Below are 22,474 nucleotides of genomic sequence, written 5' to 3' on the forward strand. Positions count from 1 at the left end.
GCGCAAAGCCATCAGAGAGCACATGCTGAGCCTGCACAATGGATTCCCAAAGCCGACTAGCTGATGATTTCTCAGCTTGTCCCCTGCTTTAGGCACTGCACCAACGCTCCATTGGGCCAACAAAACGAACGCCGGAAAGAAAGAGAACCCAACGCTTCCTGGCGCGTGGGAAGCAAGTGCAGCACAAGAGCGGTTCGCGGAGCAACCCGGGGCAGACCCCCTACAGGAATTTAGACAAGAACCTCCTGCCATAGCCCTCCAGGAGGGCAGCAGCTCTCGCCACACCATCTCCTGCAGGCTAACAGGACCGTGTAAGCTTCCTCAAGCTGGTTCCCAGCACATGGATGCGTGCACACACAAGCCCACCATACACACAGGCTTCAAGCCCAAAGGGAATGAATGGATCCATAAACTACTTCCCAAACCACTGAGTGTAGGAGGGATGCTGGAAGCACTGGGGGAACTCACCCAAACATCGACTGCACCGTACACCATGCAACAATCTCAGAGTGACACTGCCTTGCTTCACTATCATTTCCCCCGATTCAGCTACTCACTGTGCTGGAAAGAGAAAAAAAAACAAACAAACAAACAACAAAGAAAAACAACCAACTACCCTGGAAAAGTTCTTTTCCAAAACACGCCTCACTCTCATAGACCTGGGCTTCATCCACTAAGTGAACAAACAAAAAACCAACAGAGTATATAAGTAAGGCCTAGCTGAGGAAATCTGTGTTCCCAGAGCATGTGCAACCCGAGAGCTTCTGGCTCTTGATGCGAGCTTTCCGAAGAGGGAATGCTCTCTTTGAGGGGCTGGAGGGTCCAGGAGGGAGAACGAGCTACAACTGCCTTCAGGAACGTAAAACAGGGGAGAAGGGAGTCAGAAAGAACAACGGAATAAAACCAAATCCTCCCTCCCGGTACGACTGCAACAGGAGGTATTTCTACACAATCAAGGGGTGCTGTTCCCACCAGGGCGCCCTCGCTGGGTCTATCCGCCCAGAAGGACTGAGAAACACATCTCAAATTTCCAAACCGCTCGTCACTTGTACCACCTCCACGTACACCCCCTCATTAAACAGCCTCCCGGCCGGGCCTGAACAACAGTGGCCACCTTTGCTGGGGACAGACACCATCTTCCTGCGTGTTGCTTCATACAATGGCACAAGAGAATGAGAACAGCTTCGCAGGAACATTCGCTTCCTTCTTTTTTTTGTTTCATTTTATGATTATTCTTTTTTTTTTTTCTTTAAATACACAATGTTTTTTCTGGAAGGAAAACTCTCCAGAACTTCACATCCTTAAGGCGTCATGAGTTTACTAGTCGGGATCCACTGGACAGCTTATTTGACAGACCTCCTCCTCCTCTCTTCTCTCTCCCTTCAGAGCCATGTGGCTGGATGGGCTCTAAGTAGAGTGCAGGGGGATGACAAATTTGCAGCCAAAGGGCGAGTGGTAGTTTATTCCCACTTCTTGAAAGACCTTCTGGGGAATGCCAATGTCACAGAGGTACACGCGCCCTGCCCTCTCGCCCAGGGGCAGGGGCAGGCCCAAGGCCAGCGACCACTTGGCGTCGATGCCCTGCTCCATTTCGTTTATCGGAGGGTCTATGCTGAGGACAGGTGCCCGATTCTGGTTGGCCCAGTCCACAACTGCTTTGTACCACGGCTGATCTCTCAAGAAGGCATTTTCATGACAATCCAGGCAGTTGATCACTAGGTCAACAGGGGTATCTGGGAGATCTGAAAAAAACACAAACGTCATTGAGTGCTGAGGACCAGCCTGAAACCACAAACTAAGGCTCGGTGCCTTCCCTCCTTGCACTGCCAGCGTATTTTTCTTTTTTTTTTCCCCTCCAGCACCCACAGTCTGGCCTTACCTGCTGTTACTGCCATCCTTCCACAAAAGACACTGACACTGGTATTTAAAAGCTCTTTAGCACTCTGGAGAACATTCACAGACTCTCAGGTACAAAATCTCATCAAGCGGTCAGCACTTGAGCAGCCCTAGGTGCCGCCCCCGAGCTGACTCACCAGTCCAGGCAGCCCAGGGAAGCAGTGGTGGTCTCTCTCTGTTATAAAAGGACCATTTTATATTCCACAAGCTGCAAAAAAGGCCTATTTTTCTGGAACAGACCGACTACCTCTGCTATGGAAAGGCAGCTTGTGTGCTGCACTGCTGCCTGCCCCACTGAGCTCCGTCAGTCTCACTGCACTCACCTCCTCTGTACCACATTCCCCTCACCTGACCAACCACAAAGTCCTCGGTGGACTCTTACAATAAAAAAAAAAAACTTTTATAACAAACAGGTAGCTCAGCCAGCACAGCGCAGTCCCCCACCCCGCTACAACACAAAACACTGTGCAGAGCCAACTCCCACATTTGTTACTCCCAAGAAGTTTAAATGAAACAGGTTTGAAAATACCGCTGGTGAAATGACAGACAGAAGCCAGCTCTCTCACAGAAGACAGAGCATCAGTTTATTCTGGGGCATACCACGAGATCTGAATTTTGACAGCCGCTGGGACTTAGTTTCAGCAAAGCTGCCTTTTAAAGCAGCAGTTGGATGCTCAATTATTTGCAGTTTTGATACGCGGAACAAGGAAGGCTCTTATCCTAAGAGCGCGGCTGGTCGGACTCGGATCCATACAGCAGCTCTTCCATATTTGTTCATACAGGAAACATCTGTACCAGCACAACTGCTCCACTGTTGAAATTCTCGATTCTTTGCCGTCCCGCCAGCCTCTGACCAGCCATCTGCCTGTGGCAGTGCCACTAGATGGTGCCACTGGGCCAGGCAGGCACTGGGGAGCTGAGTGGCACAGGTCTCTGCGAGGGGCCAGGGCGGCAGAGAGTAGATCTGCTCCTCGCTCACTTACCTTTGACACTGGACACCTGCTGGCCTTGCGTCTTGCTGAAAAGGTTCAGCTCATTGGTGATGGATTCCAGCATCTTGACAAAGTTGGGTAGGAAAAGGATGACGTGGACATCGTGGTTGGAGAGGTGCCGTCCGCAGCTGATCCCTTGGGCCCCCTTCACGTGCGGGCCGCACAGCAGGGCTACCGTGGGCCGCTGATGCACGTTCTTCGGGTTCAGCCTAAAACGCAGACAAAAGGGACTTAATAAAGCAAAAAAATCTCTTACCTTCTTCCTGTGAGAAGGGAGCAGGGGGGGTGGAAATCAGTAAAATGCAAATTTTACAGGTGTTTTGCAAATCTTCCGTTGCCTTCAAGAAGGAACCCACATCCTTTTGTAGCACTGACACTAGAGCGCTGCTCTGCTTGCGGGTTCCCTTCAAGATTTCCTCACACCCGTAGCGGAGAGCACAAGGTCCTAGTCTGTCCTGGTTCATCACAAAGCCAGCTTGTACTTTCAAAGAAGAAGGCATTTTCACCGCTCATGTAGCAAGTCTGAATCCAGGGCAATTTCACTTTTAGAAGGCTTTTTTTCTCTGCCCCTCTAATTTCAGAAGAATGCTAACTATACAGTCTTAAAAATATGGGATGATTTATTCCATCAGCAGAGCCACAGTTAAAAAAAAAAAAAGAAAGAAGAAAAATAATTTCTACTCCCTAAGCCTCATCAACTGCAAAATAAGAGTCGATTTATTGACATGGCCTGCAAGCCATCAAGGGTGGCTTAGAGGAGGATTTTCAGCTGACAGGGTCAGTGCTGCCTGGTTTGTCATGACTTAGTGCTTTCAACCAAATGATCAGGTCCCAGACTGCAGGTGAGTACTACTGCTAAACAGACGGAGACTGTTAGGTCTTACCTTCCATTTCAAGAGCAAATAATTTGGAGCATCTATCAACAATACAAAAATACCTGTGCAATTGTCTGCCCACATTAACAACTACAGCAAGTGCAGGCACCGAGCGGACCTCTTCAAAAGAGTCAGCACATATATTCACACAAAGAGCAGTAAGTGCACCCCAAACCCACGAGCAAATTGGGCCCTCCAAAAGAGCAGGATATTCTCAGTTTAGGTGTAGATGCCAGAAAGCTAATTCAGCATTGTGAAAAGCCAAGCAGCACTTTGTTTTCACAAGTTACCTTTTGTTTTTATCGACAGCATGAAACTGTAACACATAAAAACAACGAAGGAAAGGTTGACTTATTTGCAAAAAGGAGTAGCTCGCCAGAAATTCTGCAATGGTTTAATCTGCCGCGGGCTACACCTGCACGAAGCTCAATTCCTTGGAAAAAATTCCCAGTAAGTGGAGAGCAAAGTCTCAGCTCTGTCTGTCTTGCCTTTGACTCAAGAGACACTTCTGCTTCTGGGACACAGAAGCCAAAAAGAAACCCTTAGTAATTCATCCAAGATGCTTCAGCCAGCCCTTTTCTAGAGAGGCTAGAGAGCAAAAAAAGCAGTGTGAACATGGAAACCTGCTGTAAGGCTTCCTCCCACGTCAAGAGCCTGAGCCTCACGCTTGTTTTCATGATTTAGAAACAGGCTGATGCCATGAGCTACACCACAGGTCTGCGTGGCATCAGGACAAGTTTTTTTCTTTTAGAGGCAAGGAAGGCAGAGAGGTGACAGATGCCTCCAGCTGCAGGACCACTGAGGGACTAAGACAAGCAGCAGCAGGCATCCGCGTGACATTGACCTCAAAGGTAACCTCTCAGCCTCCTTTACCTCAACCCCACTTAGCAGAATAAGGTAAGCTGAGCTCTGCTTAGAGGCGGCAAACGCACAGCACAGCAAAAGGGGGTTGTTTTCGGGTTTTTTTACCTGTTGGGTCCCCCAAGGAGGCTCAGGGCCATCTGACTCGCACACACTCCCGTCATCTCCAGCCTCCGCTCCAGAGTCAGCCCGTGCTTCTCAGCGACCGAGAGCAGCTTTTTGTGAAGCTCGTAAGACACGCTTGGAACGACCAGCCCGGAGTCTAGGGTTCAAAGAGAAGGGAGGGAGGAAGACAGAGAGAGGTATAATCAGAGACTTTTCCAAGAATGCTGCAGACTGGTAAGGTTTTATATGACAGCACTGAGAAATGACGACAGTGAAAAGGCTTACTAGCTGTTACCAAGAGCCTGCTTAACCCAGTAATCCGGGTTCCTTCCGAGAGCGTCAAATGAATCCAAACTAGTGCATCAGCCAGATTACTCTGAGTGAGGCGGTGACAACTAAACACAACTGCTGGGCTTGAAGTAATATACGTTTCCATGAAAATTCAGCAGGCAGCTGGCAATTTTAGCAACACGTGGACTGAGAAGGTCTTTTTGAGTTAATATGTAAGTCAATAATACTAAGTTCCTTCTTAATGGTCTCCACCCATGCCCAAACAGGTATACGTGTTCCTAATCACCGTGAAAGTCAGAAGAGAATCTGTGAACCAGATATTCCCACCCAAAAAGCCTGGATGCATTATGCTTCCCAACACTGGTAGTAACCAGTCCCAGATTTCCAGCCCTTAACCCACATATCACAGCAAAACAAGACATCCCACATATAGGTGTCCCCACCACCTGAGCTGTGCCGTGCCAGAATGGCTGGCTTCCGACACAAAAAGCTGCATCACGATACACTGAGGCAGCAGGGGAACGATGCGGCTGAAAGAATAAAGTCTGTAGAAAAATACTTCTCAGACGTTTTTGACAAGTCTGGTCTGCGAGCCAGGAAACCTCCAGCACGTGGATCAAGGGAAAACAAACAAGAGAGGTTTTGTTAAGCGCCGAGAACAGCGCCTGCAGTAGACAGCAATACAAGCCCTCCTGCTCGCTTTGACAGCAAAGTTGCCTGGAATCAGCAGGTAGGAGAAACACAAACCTGAATAACTATTCCGGCCAATTCTTTCTATGTTCCTTCTTCCAAGCAGGCCAGGCTGCCACTGCCTTTACAGAAATAAACCCTGCAGTAACATCTGTAAACTCTCCTGGAAATAAATACAGAGGATTTCTTGCTACCAAAAGGCAGCTTGCTCTGAAGGGAGCCACAGCAATTTTTTGCCAGTGTGTTGAACTGCGGAGGACGAGGAAAAAGAATTACTCATGGTACATGGAGAAAGAAATGCAAAACATCAGTGACAGGTGAGAAAACTGCTGCAGCAGCCAGCCAGATATCCCTGACTATCTTCAGCCACAGAAATGACCCTCTTCATTCTAGCTTTGCTCCTTTGCTGCACAAGGGCTCTGTGAATTTACTGGAAGATGCACTGTTAGTTCCTGCTCTGGGACAGGCAGATGAGGCACGTGGGAGTCAGACACAGTGGGTCAAAAAGGTTCCAGGACTCAAACCGACACCTGCTACAGCTCAGGCACGACGCCAACCGTCAGGCCAAAGCATGAACTCGGTCCTTCCATCAGCACGCTCTGCTTCTGCGGTGTTCAACGGCCAAGCAGCCCTGACTCGCCTTCCCACTCCCACCAGCTGCTCCGCCGCTGAACTCGGGGCGACAGCAGCAGCCCAGCGGGACGGCCAGGCTCGGAGCGCCTGCGCTAACAGGAGAGAGTGGTGGGAACGTGACGGGGCCCAGTGAAAATGCTCTGCAGCGATACGAGCTCAAAGGGGAACAGCCACAGCATACACATCCGCCCGGGGAGGAAACCTAACAGTTACTCGCGGGCTCTTTTGCAGACAAAAAGCGTAACAAGAACCAGTTGCAACAAGCAAGTGCCATATTCAAATGAGATAAGCAGTGTGTATTTTAATTGTGAGGAATTATTTGTACTGCCATATTTCCCCAGGGTGCCCCAGTCACAAACCACTAAGTAAAAATTATGGCGGAAATGGCAGGTTTTGTACATCTTGAGGTTTACAGAGTCAAATCTGAAGTATTCCTGTGAGGTAAGAGTAAAAAGTTGTAAAAAAAACTTCTAGCCTTCATTTCTGAGCTCCCTGGCTAACGCTTTGCAGATACAGAGGGCCCAAACGTGTTCAAACACTTGACCTTGCACGCTAACCGCCGATTAAGCTACCTCCGCTAATAGTCTTTCATTACACGCAGCGCACATGCAAGCATGCACATTATCAAAGTCATTTCAGACTCCTGATAGCAGCCGCTGAACGTCTGGAGTCATAAGCCACTAATAACCCTAAGCCCATCACACCAGTCACGCACCTGCCCTGTGTTCACACGCCCTCTTAGCCTCAGGAGTCACGCAAGGCTCGGCCCTGCCTCTTTCCCATTCATATTTTTGCTACTTCATCAGGTCTTGTTTTTCAAGCTTGAGGGAGGACTTGGAACGAGTGACCTGAGGTCAGGATCTCTCCAAACAGTTTGACGGGACGCATCCTCTGCTAACTTGAAACAGGGGGTTCCCAAACTGTAGTTTTGTTCCTTCTGAACTTCAGGGCCACAGATCCTCGGCTTAAATTTTGCACAAACTCCCCAAACAGGGAGAGTGAAAGAGCCCATCTATCCTCTGCACCTACTCAGTCTAGTACGACCGCTGCCCACGTCTTCTCTGTAACCGTTTACACCTTTCCCTCAGTCACTGCCCCCAGCCCACGAGCTTCAGTAAACCCACGTCTACCATCAGCTAGGCGCAACTCAGTGCCCAGTGGGTTAATGCAAAGGGGGTTACTGGGCAGCAGCAGAGGCATGAGATGAACTTGCATTTAGCATGCCAAGCACTACACTTTGTCCTAACTGCTCCCTCTCAGGAGCAGGACTAAATGCCAAGAGAACTTCCCTTCTTCGCACTCACGCAAGGTCCAACCAGTCAGACTGGCTTATCAAAACCAGGCCAAGGGAGTTAAATAAACTCTGGCAGAAAGCAATCAAGGAGGCGACGTGTAAACCCACAAACAATAACACTACTGCAACAAAACTGAACTCCTGCCAACTTTAATTATGTTTGGGTTGGACAGTGCATCTTTATTGTTTGCTAATGAAGGTAATAAAATAAATTAGCTCAGGCCTTTTAATATTAAATAAATGTATTTTACAGCTGCCGGGGGGGAAAAAAAAAAAAAAGGCAGATATAGGCTAAACAGTTTTGTCACACGCAGAGTATTGCTGAAGCCTGATTAAACACGAAGTATTCTCCATTTGTGAGGCACACTCTGCCCTCGGCACTACAACTGCAAACAAGTTATCTCGTTGAGCTTCACTATGCAATGTTACATGCGTACCGGTTGGATTAAAACACCCTATGCCAGCAGGACTGAGCTAACTCTCCAGAAGTTAACAAAATAAGAGAGTTTTGCCCCAAACAAGCCCAGAGCAACGCTGCTGTCAGAAGTTCAAACGCTTCCCATGCTTTCAGTTGCAGGGGGGGAAAAAAAAAAAGAAAAAAGAACAAAAAAAAAGAAAAAGAGTTGCTGCCAGAGTAGCTTAAGCATTTAAGCCCCATCATTACTCTTGACTATTTTAGCAGCTACAGGCAAGCTGCAGGAGTGGATCAGCTAGAACTAGACTTTGGATGTCCAGAGCCACACAGCTCATGGCCTAAGATGCAGCTATGTGGAGTGGGAATAACTCTTGTCCAGTTTAGGCAGATGGGACATTACTTGCTGTCTTTTGCTGGTTGTAGAGCTCGACCTACCTGCCTGCAGACTCAGCAAAACATAGTCACTTGCCCCACAAACACGAATGATTTTCTCCATAACCTTAAGGGCTAGCTGTTTTTTCTTTTAATCATCATTATTTTTAATTAAGACAAATTCTGCGGGAGTTCTGGCTGACGTTCCAATGTCAGCCTCTCCCAGCATTAGTGCACAATTCACTCTGGCTGAGCAAAAAATTGTCTGAGGGACAAAGAGACTTTGCCCCATGACCACTTTGTTTTCTGCTGCTGTTGGATACAGTGAACTTAATTTGCACTCAACTCAAAGATCCCAGAAACACTTCACACATTCAATATACACAATCACTGTAAGGCAGTCATCCATAGACTGAAGAGCTAAAAGCTAGAGCATAGAAAAGTCAGTCAAGGACATGGCGCACACACAAAAAAAAAGCCATACTGTCTGCATCATCCTCGCAGAACAGACTCAGCCTTAGTTTTGTAGTCCAACCCTGGCACATTAGCTGCATTGCTTCACTCCGAAGCACACATTTTATTTCACTATCTCCTTACTGGGGTGGGGGGAAGGGTTCTTGAAGGACAGGTTTGAAGTCTGGTTAGGAGAAGCACAGCAAAATAAATATCAACACTTAGTCCGATTTTTTGAGCACAGTCCTGCTTTCACTTGACAAGTGCCTGTCTCAGATTTCTATAGCAGCTGAGTTTGAAAAATCCCACTTATTTTCCGGAAGTGACACTGGGATGAAAACAATATATTTTCTACACTAACAGCATTAATGAGAAGAGAAGCTACTTTGCACACAGGCTTAACTAGTACATCAGGGAAAGAAGTACATACGTTACCTACGTGGCATACAGCTCTCCTCTTTACTCAAAGTGTGCTCATAAAGACACTTTCTTGTCAGAAACAAAGTTAGGAGGAAAGGAGAGATGAACTGCAAAAAAAAAAAAAAAAGAACGATTTGGAGAGCCTGGTATGCTTGAGATTATATTATATAGACTCACTGATGATGAACTGAGATACTCCATTCTACTACAAACTCCTTTGAGCTCCAACATACCTGCAAAACATTGCCTTTGCGGCTACTGCTAAAAGACCTGATCCCAAAACACCGTGCTGTTCAAACACAGATTGTTTCAATGCCAACAGCCAACAGAAGGAACAGAAACAGATCTATGCCAACACACATTTTAATTCTCTAGATGGACAGCTCTGGAAGTAGAAAAAGACAGCTCATGAAGACGATCAGCATTTCCAGGGAGGCAGATTTCTGTTAAACAGTTGCACTTCCCATTTCAAGCATCATGTAGCGGTAAATACAGAGACAGATCAATAGCAGCCAGCCCAAAAGAGTAAAGACAAATTACATATTTGGGAGAGATTCATATCTGAAGCCCAAGGGATGGACTCAGCTCAGTCACGATCAAGTAAATCTTAAGCTCTATTAGCTTCAGGTTTTTATTTTTGTTTGGAACTGATCCCCATCTTCATTCCCTGCTTGCTTCTAAAACACATGCTAAAATACCTACTTGACAGCCTGGCTCCATAAAATTAGCTTTCAGAAAAGCATCCTGGTGGACTGAAGTGTTTATCAGGCTTTGCTTACATCCTACACGGATCAAATTATTTTAGTCAGCAGTAAAAACACAGACTGGAAGCCCTGCAGATTAGTCTTTTGGAGAACTGGCATCAGCAGTGTGCTGGTTTTACCACTGCACAACCCTGGTTATTTCCTAGCTCCGTGGAAACATGGCATAAAAGAGCAGGCAAGGATTCACAGACTCCTTCCTCTCTCACAGTGAGAAGAGCTGGGTATTAGCTCACTGTCAATCACTAGCATCACTTTGTTTGTGCTATTATAGCAGGCAGAATAATCATTCCATCAGCCAGAGCTCTTTTAAGACAATCATCTTCAAGACTGGCCTAGGGAAAAAAATTATGAAGTACTTATTTCTCCTATAACTAGGAAGTGCTTTTCGCAAATAGAGCTCCCCTTAAGGGAGTCCAGACACAACTCTGCAGGGAGAATTCGGAAGCAGAAAGAGCAATCCTGCCACAGACATATCCAGAATCATGGCTTTCGGGGCTATTGGCACTCAGATTTAATCTTAGCAGCTGCTGCTCTTTCAGCCACTAGGACAGGCAAGCTGCCTAGAGCTTAGCGTCCTCCTTCCAGTTGCTAAACAAAAGAAATCGTGGTTTGGCTTTTTTTTATTTTTTGTTCAAGTGACAGTCCATCATTACTCCAAGCACACTGAATATCCTTCTGTCCCTCGGAGGGCTGACTCGCTACAAAAAAAGCGCTAGACTGAATGGCAGAAACAGCAGGCAAGTTACAACTGTTTACAAGAGCTTTTGCTAGATAGCCATTAGCATTTCCTAAGCAAAAGTAAACTTCCTCAGCAGGCACAAAGGGAAGTCACTCTCTATGGGAGAAACATCTAGAGAGACACAGCACTGGAACACTGTTATCATCATTCACAGGGCCATGAATGTGCCCTGCTCAGCACAGGCGACAGGGAACTGTAGCTGTCAATACCCTGCCCGTTGTGTGACACGACAGCTTTTCTTCCAAACAAATCCAGAATTCCATACGGGAGACTAATCACCCAACAGTAGCTAATGAGGCTAGCGAGACCCTGCAACTACAGAGGGGAGTCGTTTGCCACTCTCCCTGTGCAGGCTTGCCAGGAACAAAACAAGAAAACAGCAGTCCTTTCACTGGGCTGCTCCCTTCAGCACGCTGCAAACGGGGAGCCAAGAGTTTCCATAGTAAAGGACGATGGAGTTGAGCAAAACACGATTTCATTTTCATCCCCTGAATTTACTCACTGATGCTTGCTGCTTATTTCATGTCAGAGTTTTCCTCCCGGGAACTGTACTGCTAAAACACCGTATTAGCCATACTTCTCAAATTGGCAGCTAAACAGTAGGTTAGCTTTTGTTTCAGGCTAGACATACATAGAGGCCCTGTCTCCTCTCAAACAAGCCAGCTGGAAGATGAATTGACAAGTAGCAAATTTAAGGCGGGGGGGAAGTAAATCACATCTGAAAATGAAGAAGTGCTTACTCACACAGCACACAGGCAATCGCTGGAGTTTCTTGCCACAGGACACTGTAGAGATACTGAAAGCTTACACAGATTTAAAAAGCAATGGGTTAAATTAAGCAGAAAAAAAAAGGCCTCATCAAAAGCTATTAATACTAAAAACTATCACTTCTGCTTCAGAAGTCTTAAAACTGTGAAAGACAAAGCACTCGGGGCGGGGGGGGGGCAAGTCTCACTGCATGTTTAGTCTGCTCTTTCACTTTCCCTTACGTACCCTTGGAAACACAATACTGAAGTGGACAAGCTCCGATACGAGCCAGTATGTTTTTATCTCATTCGAGAGCAGAACAGATCAATAAAAAGATGGATGACACAAATGGCAATCTAAGATATCCTTGTATAGCAGAACCTTTAAAAAAATGTTTACTTTTCTTTAAAATTAAAAAGCAGCAAATCGTTGCAAAGAAATCAGCTTCCTTCTCTGAAGTGTTTCACAACCCGGATGGAGTTTCTGGGCAGAGAAAGAATAACAGATCAAGGACTTGATCATGCCTCTCCTCAGTGGCCAGACCACCAGGATATTAGCTATTTAGTGTCCCTCTACAAAAAGGTCTGAGGCTTGATTTTATTCTGATGTGGAAATGTTCCTGGAATGCCAAAGTTCCTACATTTTGCAAGAGCTAGAAAGCATGCAAACCAAACCACAACTAGCTTAAAGTTACAGGGAATTTGCACCCGAGTGTAGCATAAAGTACATATGCTACACTTCATAGCAAGTGTACGTATAGAAATAAAAAGATTCCTTATAGTAAAATCCATCAGCATACAGAACTGGCTCCTGGTGAAAGCACCATTACTTGGTGCTTGGCCAAAAAAAAAAAAAAAAAAAGAAAATACTACTGAACATGAAACAAAACCAATTCTACCCTTCCCCAGAGCCATGGATTAGGAGCTGAATAACCATTCTCTGCATTTGGATTTTAGGAGCGCTGCCTCCCTGCAGCCAGGCAGCTCGCCGATCCACCCCGCTACCTCCACCTCCGTCCAAGAGCCTACTTAGCGGCAGCAAGGCCCAGAAATCAGACTTGCAGGAGAACATCTGCACAGCAGCTGGCACCAGGGTGCTGAACGAGTTTCCCCTGACAATACACTTGATGAATACTTCAACTGAAGCATCTGCCTAGAAGTTTTTCTTCCCTTTTACAATTAAGACTAAGGTAAAGCAAAGGAAAGGCACAGCTTGCTCTCGAAACACATACTTAACACGCGTGTTAATGTGGTGTTCACCCAGCTGTCTGGAGCTCGATCGTTCTCACAGAAGCAGTGGACAGTAAGTGGCGGGGACACACCCCACATAAAAAGCCTTTTGTACAATAAATGTTTGGAATTGTGGATGGGAAGAGCCAGAACTGTTTCTTTTTCCACCAGTGACATTTAAAGTTCTGCAAAACCATGCGGAAATATGTAACTACCACACAAGGAGTACCAGAAACACATGAAATTTCCCGCGTTTTACCAAGAAAGCACAAATTACGACACGCTACCAACGTACCAGAATCCTGAGACCATCCCTCCCTCTCAAGAGCCAGCAATCAAGTCCACGCAGGTTCATCATGCTACCAAAATCAAAGCACGGATTCAAACGGCTCCTATTCACTTCCCATTCTTGTTATCCAACCTCAGTTTTTTTCCCTACTGCAAAAACACTTACCTTGTTGTCCTATCTGAATATTTTTAAATCTCAGAAATATTGCAAATAAAGGTTCTGTGTAGATAGAAGGCACAGATCCAATCTTACGCAAACGAATGCCCTTGCTTGTACCACACTAAGCTGGTAGGCGCCCCTTGGGGAAAACAATCCACCGCACGTGCCCCAGAAAAGCAGCAGAGTTTGCATCCTTATCGGTAAGGGATGTGGCATACCCGTGCAGAATTCTTTGTTAGCGTTCTGGGGTACGACAATCCTTCTGTAGACTATGGGCTCCGATTCCAAGATGTTCTCGTCGTGCCGATAGCGAGCTGGTTTCTCATTTGGGGTCCCCCGGGAACGAGTGCCGCTCCTCCTCTCATAAGTTTCAATCTCTTCAAACACAGCCGCCTTGTCAAAAAGGGCCAGGTTCCCTTCAAAATCAAAATCTGTGTCTGGGATTTCATCAATGTCATCTCCAAAGCACTCATCATCTTTGCTCTTCATCTGCCCGTTTTTCAGGCCACTCTTCTTTGGAGTCACTTGGTTCGGATGACGGCTACTGGATGACCCTAAACAAAAATAAAAGCAAGTAGAAAGTATGTCACAGATGGAAAAAGCCACGCTTGCTCATACACCTTCTCAGCAAATTTTGTTAAGAGGAGAGTTCATGCTTGCAGGCCACTGTCTCAAGGAATACTCACTTCCCAAAGAAGCCGTTAAGCCTCATCTTTGGCACTACTCATACTACGATAAGCTAACAGAAAACCGAAACAAGAGCATGAGCAGAGAGACTTTCAGGGACTTTCCACTGGCAAGGTTAGAAAAACAAGCTTGACCACAGTAGCAAAATAAACGTTTCTCCACATTTTATTTAATTCAAGATAGTATCCCATTAATGGTACGACAATAAGCTAGCTGTGACCTTGATCTCCAGCCATAAGTTGGGTGTGAGGAGACTTTCATCACTCTCATTCCAGAGAAATCAGGAATTTGAGATTTGAGACTTTGCTTCCTATACTGAGCTTCTGTTCATGTAGGCATGTGGCCTAAGACCTTCTTTGGAATTTTCCTAAATTTCAGAAACTAATGTAGGTGCTTTCTTTTGTAACAGGCTGGCCACTTATTAATGATCTTTAAAGGGAGAACTTAAAGCCCTGAATATAAAGCATTTCTTTTTCCTCACTCTTGCTATCAATAGGTACACATTTCTGTACCGATATGAAGTCCATTCCCTTATTCCTATTTCATTATTCTACTTACTCATCATCTTGCATGTTTAAGTACACTTCTTCCCAATCACAAGTAACTGGGAAAGCCTGATTTCTCTGGAATGAGAGTGATGAAAGTCTCCTCACACCCAACTTATGGCTGGAGATCAAGGACTGATACAAAGCCATATGCAATTACGAGGTCAGCATATCCCTCTACTTGCTTATTTCTTACATTAGTATTCAGGTCACCCATACAAACTCCGGTCCAGACAACATTAATCTGTTTGTTATACCCATTGTTAAATTTGCAATTACTAGGAAATATTTCAGGCCAATTCCAGCAATTACAGGTATCGCCTACAGTGTCCAACAGATGGAGTAAGAGTTATCACGCCACAACTGCTTGCTCTACTAAAATATTTCTCACAGTTTAAGATAATCACCTTCGCGAGTAAGTTATACAAATGAGTTTATTGACAGAATGCATTCGATAACACAGGAACAAACTACCGCAATGTGGTGTCTTTATATACCTCCTCCATAAATCAAAAAGCAGCATTTTTTTGCCTTCGCACATCATTGCCCATCAATGGGAAAGGACAGGAAGAATTTCAAGTCGTCTAAGGATACTTTGAAAACATCACCAAAAGATGTGCAATAGGCACAACCTTCATGGCCTCCTGTAAAGTTACTTGTCACCTTCAGAAGTGCAGATAAGCCTAGCTTGTCTACAGGAACGTTCATTCATTGCAACATCAGGACAGCAACTGGCACATTCAAGACGAATGTGCCAGTTTTGGCCAAGTTAACAAACAGAACTCATCTCTCTACAGCAAAGTTATTCAATAGCTCAATTACACAACTTAAATTGCAGCTTTTAACTCCAGAACACCCTTACGATTACCTGAAGCCTTTATAGAAAGCACTGTAAAAACAGACCAGAGCAGACAGAGCTTTCCTGGAAGATACAAGCAGGCTTGCCTGGAGTTCTCAAGAGCTTATAGAGGACTTTGTAAGCTCTGGCAAATTTATTCTACAGCATGATACTGACTTCATCTAACAACACTTCTAACATGCCATGCTGAAAGATGCCTTGCTAAAGATACATACTTGGTTTTATTCTCAATTAGGAATGCATTGTCTCAGCAAGGATTTTCCCCCTGTTTATTTTTCCCATTTTAGACAGTGTGTCACCTGTTTTTTCTAGGGAACTGTTGAAGTGACTAACCTGAAAGCTCTCCCAGCCCCAACAGCAAGGAAGCTCTTTGAAATGGTCAGCAGCTCCTTCTCTGGGGCATGTCTGAAGCACTTGAGCTAAACAAAACAGACCTGAACACCCTAAAGCACTCCCTCTCACAGCTGCTGCAGCTCCAGACTCCAGTTACGCCATAATTCAAAAGTCCAGCAACAGCAAAAAAGTGCACAAGAAGTCAGAGTCCAGTATTTTCCACCTTGACAAGCAGGAGATAAGACCTCAAACCTTCAAGGCTCTGTGGAATCATCAAGTAACCCCCTGCCTCCCGAAACGATCCTTTTCCTAATGTGAGTAGTTTGTTCTGGTGGGTTTTTTTGTTTTAAACATGAGCTTAAAACTGCAGCTCTACCAGTTTAAAAACAGTTTTGCCCAAGCGTCCCTAAGCAAGCACTGAAGAGACGGAAAGAATTGACTTTCCCCAGCTTTATCACCTGGCCTAATGCAAGATGCTGGCTTTTCCCTTTCCTCTCCAACACCATTATATCATTACAGCTACAGCGCCGCTATGTTAGATAAAATACCTTAAAGGGCATCTACCAAGTCAGACAGCTAACAGCTAAAATCTCTCGCAGAAGACAGCTACCCTGCCTACTGGATTTACTCTAACCTCATTGCATCATGAAAAATCCACTGACCGCAGCACAAAGGCACTTACCTCTTCAAAACAGCAGTATCAGTACAACAGCCAGCATGAAATATTTATTCTGCACGTACTGAGGCAACTGAAACCAGCTACACAGAGTTGTGTGGTCAGTGTCACCACATTTTGACAATACTCTCTATTTATAATAATTTGAAATTACTACTAACTACAGCAGGTAGTTCATTTTCAGAACAGTGATTTTCAAGCTGCTGGAGACATCAAGGTGTTTTTATCAACAACTGGGTGAGAACAGACTACTGTAATACACCTTTTGCCAAGAAGCCACTAAAGAACAGATAGCAGAATTCAAGAATTGCTGGTGACAAAACAGCATGTAGGAGAAAGAAAGGGTAAGTCTTTCTGGCAAGAAGAATTACAGTATGCAAGCTATGGCCAGTCATTTACATGCACGGTTTTGAGAGAAAGGGAAAGCTTTTTACTGACGCAAGACTTCCAAATTTGGCATATAAACCGCTCCAAAGTTGTACACAATTTGGTACGGAGCTGGCAACCGACAAGGGAATCGCATCCAACGCCGCTGCTATCAGCCGCACAAGAAATGAGAACCCAGACCAACGCAACAGGCCGAGTTCTCGAAATGTTCACAAACTCCAGGTCGAAGCAATAGTCAAGGGGTTCTCAGAGTTCAGATGAACGAGCTGGAGCCTACAGTGAACACAATGGCAAAACAAGCCTGCTTCTCTGTCAGTGTCAAGCGTTATGGCAACTTGGTCTGTTCCTGTTACCCAACAAGAGTTTTTACACTCACTGCCAGATGCTTCTGCAAACGACACCACGCTACCCTTAGCTGACCTGAAAAGCAAAACGTGGGGATAGATGCAGGGCCGCGCAATGGATCCAGGGGACAGAAGCAGCTGATGCGAGCAGTGTGCAAATGCTGACGGAATAAAAAGCTGCGCTAGAAAAGCTGCAAGAACAATGGCTGGAAATCTCCCCAGGCTCCCCTGCAGACACAATGAATGGGAGCCAAGACCGTACCTCATCAAAACGAGACGTGCCGGCATTGTGGTGGGCAGCTCTCTAATCCATACCGATGGATGCCAACTCTGAAACACTGCTGACCCACACAACCGGCTGTCTTCTCACAGACTGCATTACAACCCCGCAACAGAAGTTGCACAGAGCAGGGCAGAGGCCTTCTACGAACTCCTGCGTGGTGTTCCTCTTCAAGCACTGCCACCTTAGACAGTCAAGAAGACTGACAGCTGATGCTGTTCAGGGAAAAAAAGGGGAGAAACACCTAGAGAGAGGACAGGGGGAAGGATGGGAAAACTCAGGCAGAAGAATCTGAGATAAAGCTAACAGGAGAAGTGTGCACTGCCTTCCAGACCACTGGCGTGACACACCAGACCAAGTCATGGCCTGAAAGCTGCTATTCATAGCTGCGCTTGCTTCCACGGCCTGATCCAGTCCTCTGCCAAGCAGCTACAGAAACCCAGACCTTCTGGTCCAGCTCTTTTCCGAGTGCAACTTCCAGCGCCTCTGCCCTGTGTGCGTACGCATGAAGCTTATTGAGGAGAACAGCACATGGCTCCAAGTCAAGTTGGCAGCTTGACGCCGCACAGAGAAGTGCCTCCCTCAAAAGATAAACAATACTTCCCAGGCTTTTTTTGTTTCTTAGGAAAAAAACCTTTCATGTATAGCACACAAGCAAACGTAAATTCTCTAGCGAGCTGGCCGCCTTCCTGCGAGATCCCTGTGGGAGCTTTTGCCGCCAGCCCTGGCATGAACGAGCCCAGTGCCAGCACGGCACAGAAGCCATTGTTGTGAAACCTGCGTTGATATTTGTTGTTTATTGATTCCTGTCACACAAGTACTCCGAAGGGGGAACTTTGTCCCTGCCTTAGCACGCTAAGGGGCATCAAAAGGTCAACTTTCAGCTGTACTAAACCTTATATGGCTGAAGTTGTAGATGACATCTCAGCCCATTCTTCCCTGGATGCCTGTACCCACTATCTCCATAGAGCCCAGACCTCTTCCGTCCCCCCTCCTGAGATTCACACATCATTTGCCCTACTCTCCAAATACACACGTTTTTGAGAGCAAGAGTTCACTTTTCTACCTCATTTATCCCAAAATGAATCCAAGCTAACAATAATCTACATCTAGCACCTTGCTCAATTTGTTTCAAAGACTGTAAAAGGAAATCTGACTGGCTGTTGTGCTTCTGTTAAAACCGACACAAGCTATTTGTGGGTTGAAGTGGTTTGAAGCACCCACTGCTCACCTCAGGCCTACCAGACCTGGCAAAACAGTGTTAAGTGAGGTAATCCTCCTACCCGCTCCATCCAACCAGAATAAAGCAAAGCAGAAATTATTTTAGACATTTACGTAGCTGACGCTGAAGTTTGAAAAAGTTTTTTCTAAAAACAACCAAAGTAACATACTCAAACAACTAACTGGAATTTAGGAAGAGTTAGGGAATTAAAAAAAAAAAAAAAAGAAAGTTAACCTTAAAGGAACTACAGCTGTCTTCCTACAGCAAGCCCTACACCGTGCTTAGGCGCGGATCAAAGTACAACACTCAAAACCAGACAGGCTTGAAGATGGTTAGGTCACAAAGGAGTGCGTGCCTGCCGTTCCACATCGTTCTGGCCTTCCTCTTCCCATCAACCCTGTTTGGCAATCATTTAAATAAAGAAGTGAATATGAAGAGAGTTGCAAGCCTTTCAGAAAATAAGACAGCTGTTGGAGAGAGAGGAAGACTTCCAGAGGTCCAGGAATTTCTCCACAAAAATACAGTCTTTGCTCTCCCTGTTTAACTGGCCTTGCCCACCTTGGTTTTGCTTCTTTTCTAAACGCAAGAGCAAGGGGAAAAAATGAAGTCATGGAAATACGCTAGATACATCCTGACACTTCAACACTTAGGTCATGGAAATATGCTGGATATATACTGACATTTCAATAATTATTGCATGATGAAGATCTGGAAAGCAGCATAGCCCAAGGGGCTTTGAGAAAAAAAAACCAATTTTGGCACAGCCACGAGAGCTGGCTGAAGACTTTATGAACAGAAATAAAAATACTGGATGCTTGACTTTGAGATGCACTGACTGTATCTTTACATCATCCTCATTAGAGGCCGTTAATTCGTATTTTTAACAACACAGCAAATAACATTTGTAATTACTTGTGGGGTGATGTTGTAATAGGCTGTGGTTATACAGGCTTTAAATAGAAAAGCTTTATAATATTGCAGCTTGTTTCCAGTTCCTTTTAGAGGAGAACTGGAGGCTGGCAATTGGGCAATTTTCAAATAGGAAAGATAGCAGCAACGAGGAAGTCATTGTCACCGGCACTATTCAGCTCTACATTTTCTAACATTTGAGGCTGGTGAAGCAGAATAATACACTGGGTGGGACAGAGATTCTCTCCACTAATTAAACTTGAATATTCACTTTAACAAAAAATTTGTTAAAGAACTATTTGCTTTTTACATCAATAGGCGTCAACCACACTTCTCTCAGAAATTCTGCAGCAAAGAAAACACCAGTATGTCGCTCTTTGCATTACTCAAGATTATGGATGAGGCTGCATCGTCATCTAATCCTAAGAGACTTAAAGATAAGCGCCAGACATTTGGAAGATCTGCACTTGTCATACTTGGAGGCACAGCTTATGAAGTCTCTCTCCTCACTATTTAACTTCCTCTTCTCCAGACCTTCAGTGCTGGCAATACAAGTATAAAAGCAAACAAACAGAAGTTTCCAGCACCGTCTGAAACGTTCTTGCTGAAGAAGGGAAGATGTTGCAGTGATAACTCAGGCGGGCAAAAGGGAATATTTTGCAGGATAACACATATACTCACAGGAATTGTGTCTACGACGGAAGCCTTTGGATTGAGGCAATGTTTCCACATGTCGATCCATGTAGCTCTTGGAGCACTGCTGCTGTGGAGAGATGATAATATCCTGATTCTTCATGTCCGTTCTCCTCGGGATATTCTGCGGGGCGCTGCTGGAGATGGGCTTCTTTAACACTTTCCCAGTGCCATTCTGACTGGGACCCACTTGACATCCAACACCAGGGATGCCCATTTCTGTCTGCTGCAGGTCCCCACATTGTCTGCTGTCCCCCGGCCCTGGGATCTCCAGAATTTTCAGCTCAGTAATATCACCTGCCCTAAAAACAGGAAAAGAAAACCAGACATTCAGGCATTTAGCATTCGAGGTACCTTTGCAAAAAAACAACCCCTAAAGAAAAACATGCAACATTGTACAGTGGGTTTTTTCTGATGCCATTATCAACAGAAGCAAGGGCGGGGCGGGGGGGAGGAAGGGCTTTTAATACTCAAACGCACAGGATATTTCCACAGACATCAAAATATTACACTGAAAAGGCATGAATCTTCAAAATAACAACTTGGGTATTTCTAAACTGCACCTGGATTTTGTTCGAAGGGTTCTGTTCCTAGCTGAAACAGAAATCTGTCAAGCAGAAAATGGAAGGAACTAGCACAGACCTTTGCAGAAATCTGCATTAATTTAACAGTTTCCAGAGAATATAATTAATCTCAGCCTTGAGGCTACTATTACTTTTAATCCATTTCTACAGAAAGCTACCCTTAGATTAGTGCAATTCATGCTCAGACAAGGATGGTGCTTCCCATTTCCTCAGAAAAAGGATAGAGAACACTCATGTAAGCACTGGGCATGAGCCAAAACAAAACAAATAAGTGGTTCCAAAGACCTCCATTTGCACTGAGTGCAAGAAATAAATCAGAAGTTAGGGTCTTCTATTTTAAACTTAGTAAATGTTTGTCCAACTGGGATATAAAAGTAGCGAGAGCTTGCTACAGACTCCTGCGTATCTCCTGGAAGAATATGGTCGCTGTCTTTCCCCTTCTCTCCCTTCAAAATCCAAGAAAAAAAAAAATTAAGAGTATTGACTTCAAGGAACCAATCTTATTTAAAAATCAGTGACTCAGAGTCTTAACTATCATAATATGCCAGGTAACACAAAAATGTCCGGTGACTGGTGACTCTTATTTATTCTTTTCAAGCACAGTGTTACCAGGAGCTGGTGGGAAAGAACTCCTGAGAGCTACAGCACTGCTGCATTGATTCAGCTTTTTGGTCCAAGCCTCTCTCCCGCTTACACAGAGGAAAGAATGTGGTGAGAGATAGATGGGATGGAGCTGGATTTAATAAGTGCACTTAATTTTATTGTATCGGGGGCAATAATTTGAATTGCTCTACCACTCTGCTTTCTCTTCTGTCGCACTGTAATAGCATATAGTATACATATGCTGAGGGCAAAGCTTGAAGAGAGTATGCCAGCCCCCTCAGCTACCCAAAAACCTAACAACAGAACGTATACACACAATACATACACACACACACGCACACACACACACACAGAGTCTCACCCACAAATAAGCTCCAACTGTGAGCTACACCACTTCTAATGACTAGGATCACAGAGCCAGAAAATAATCTCGTGCACACAAACTAACAGAAATCCAAGAGGCACTTCTCATCCAAAGGTACTCAGTAGCAGTAGGGAGATTTAAGGCAAAGAGCCCATTTCCAGGCAAAACCAAAACATCCAAACCACCACAGACCTTGCCTGGAAAAAGGGACGAGGGAAAAAAGACAGACACTAACCTGAAGGTGACTTCTGGCACGAGGCACTTGACCCCATTATGGAAGGGCCGCGTGAGGGAGATGGTCTGGCTGACCTGATCCACAGCAGACACTCGTCCTTGGTAGACTCCCAAGCTTTCTCCACAATTAATTGACACAATGCTCCCGAGCCAGTCCGTAGCCATATTTCCAGCACACAATTGCTGTAAAGAGACACAGGCCTGGCTGTAACAAGATGCAGAAACTGACAACCCGAATCAGCATCAACTGCATCCCCCGGCCCACAGCCCTGGCTCCCACCCAGGCTCTGGCTTTGTCAGCTCCTCTCTCCTTTGTGGGGTGGAAATAACATCCCTACAGACACCAAGGATCACAGCAAGCGTGTAAATCCCTGGACAGGGCTTTGCCTATACGATCGTTTGTAACACAGATCACCATTTGCATCATTAAAGAAATCATTTTTGTAACTGAATTCAAGCCTAACAGCTTCCAACACCAATATTTAGTTCTGTCTGCAGACGTTCCCCCTGTAATTTAAACCAGGGAATTT

General features: G+C 45.4%; 1 protein-coding gene across 1 annotated transcript; it reads right to left on the reverse strand.

The window, feature by feature from the left end:
- Positions 1 to 680: 680 nt before the first annotated feature.
- On the reverse strand, positions 681 to 22,148 carry EDC3 (enhancer of mRNA decapping 3). The gene is made up of 6 exons (XM_010297531.1): positions 21,946 to 22,148; positions 20,148 to 20,461; positions 13,443 to 13,778; positions 4,733 to 4,886; positions 2,880 to 3,097; positions 681 to 1,742 (listed from the first exon to the last, which is right to left on the reverse strand). The coding sequence occupies exons 1-6, from the start codon at positions 22,107 to 22,109 to the stop codon at positions 1,408 to 1,410; spliced, it is 1,521 nt and encodes a 506-aa protein (XP_010295833.1). The 5' UTR covers positions 22,110 to 22,148; the 3' UTR covers positions 681 to 1,407.
- Between the last annotated feature and the right edge of the window lie 326 nt (positions 22,149 to 22,474).

The sequence above is a fragment of the Phaethon lepturus genome, unplaced genomic scaffold (genome assembly GCF_000687285.1).
Source record: "Phaethon lepturus isolate BGI_N335 unplaced genomic scaffold, ASM68728v1 scaffold52941, whole genome shotgun sequence".
Classification (NCBI taxonomy): Eukaryota; Metazoa; Chordata; class Aves; order Phaethontiformes; family Phaethontidae; genus Phaethon; species Phaethon lepturus.

Coding starts and splice junctions, on each gene's coding strand:
- EDC3 (XM_010297531.1), bottom strand. CDS start 22,109: ATGGCTACGGACTGGCTCGGGAGCATTGTGTCAATTAATTGTGGAGAA. Junction 13,779..20,147: donor CCGTCGTAGACACAATTCCT/GTGAGTATATGT, acceptor ATTTTTGTTTAG/GGTCATCCAGTAGCCGTCAT. Junction 3,098..4,732: donor CTCCTTGGGGGACCCAACAG/GTAAAAAAACCC, acceptor TCTGCGTTTTAG/GCTGAACCCGAAGAACGTGC.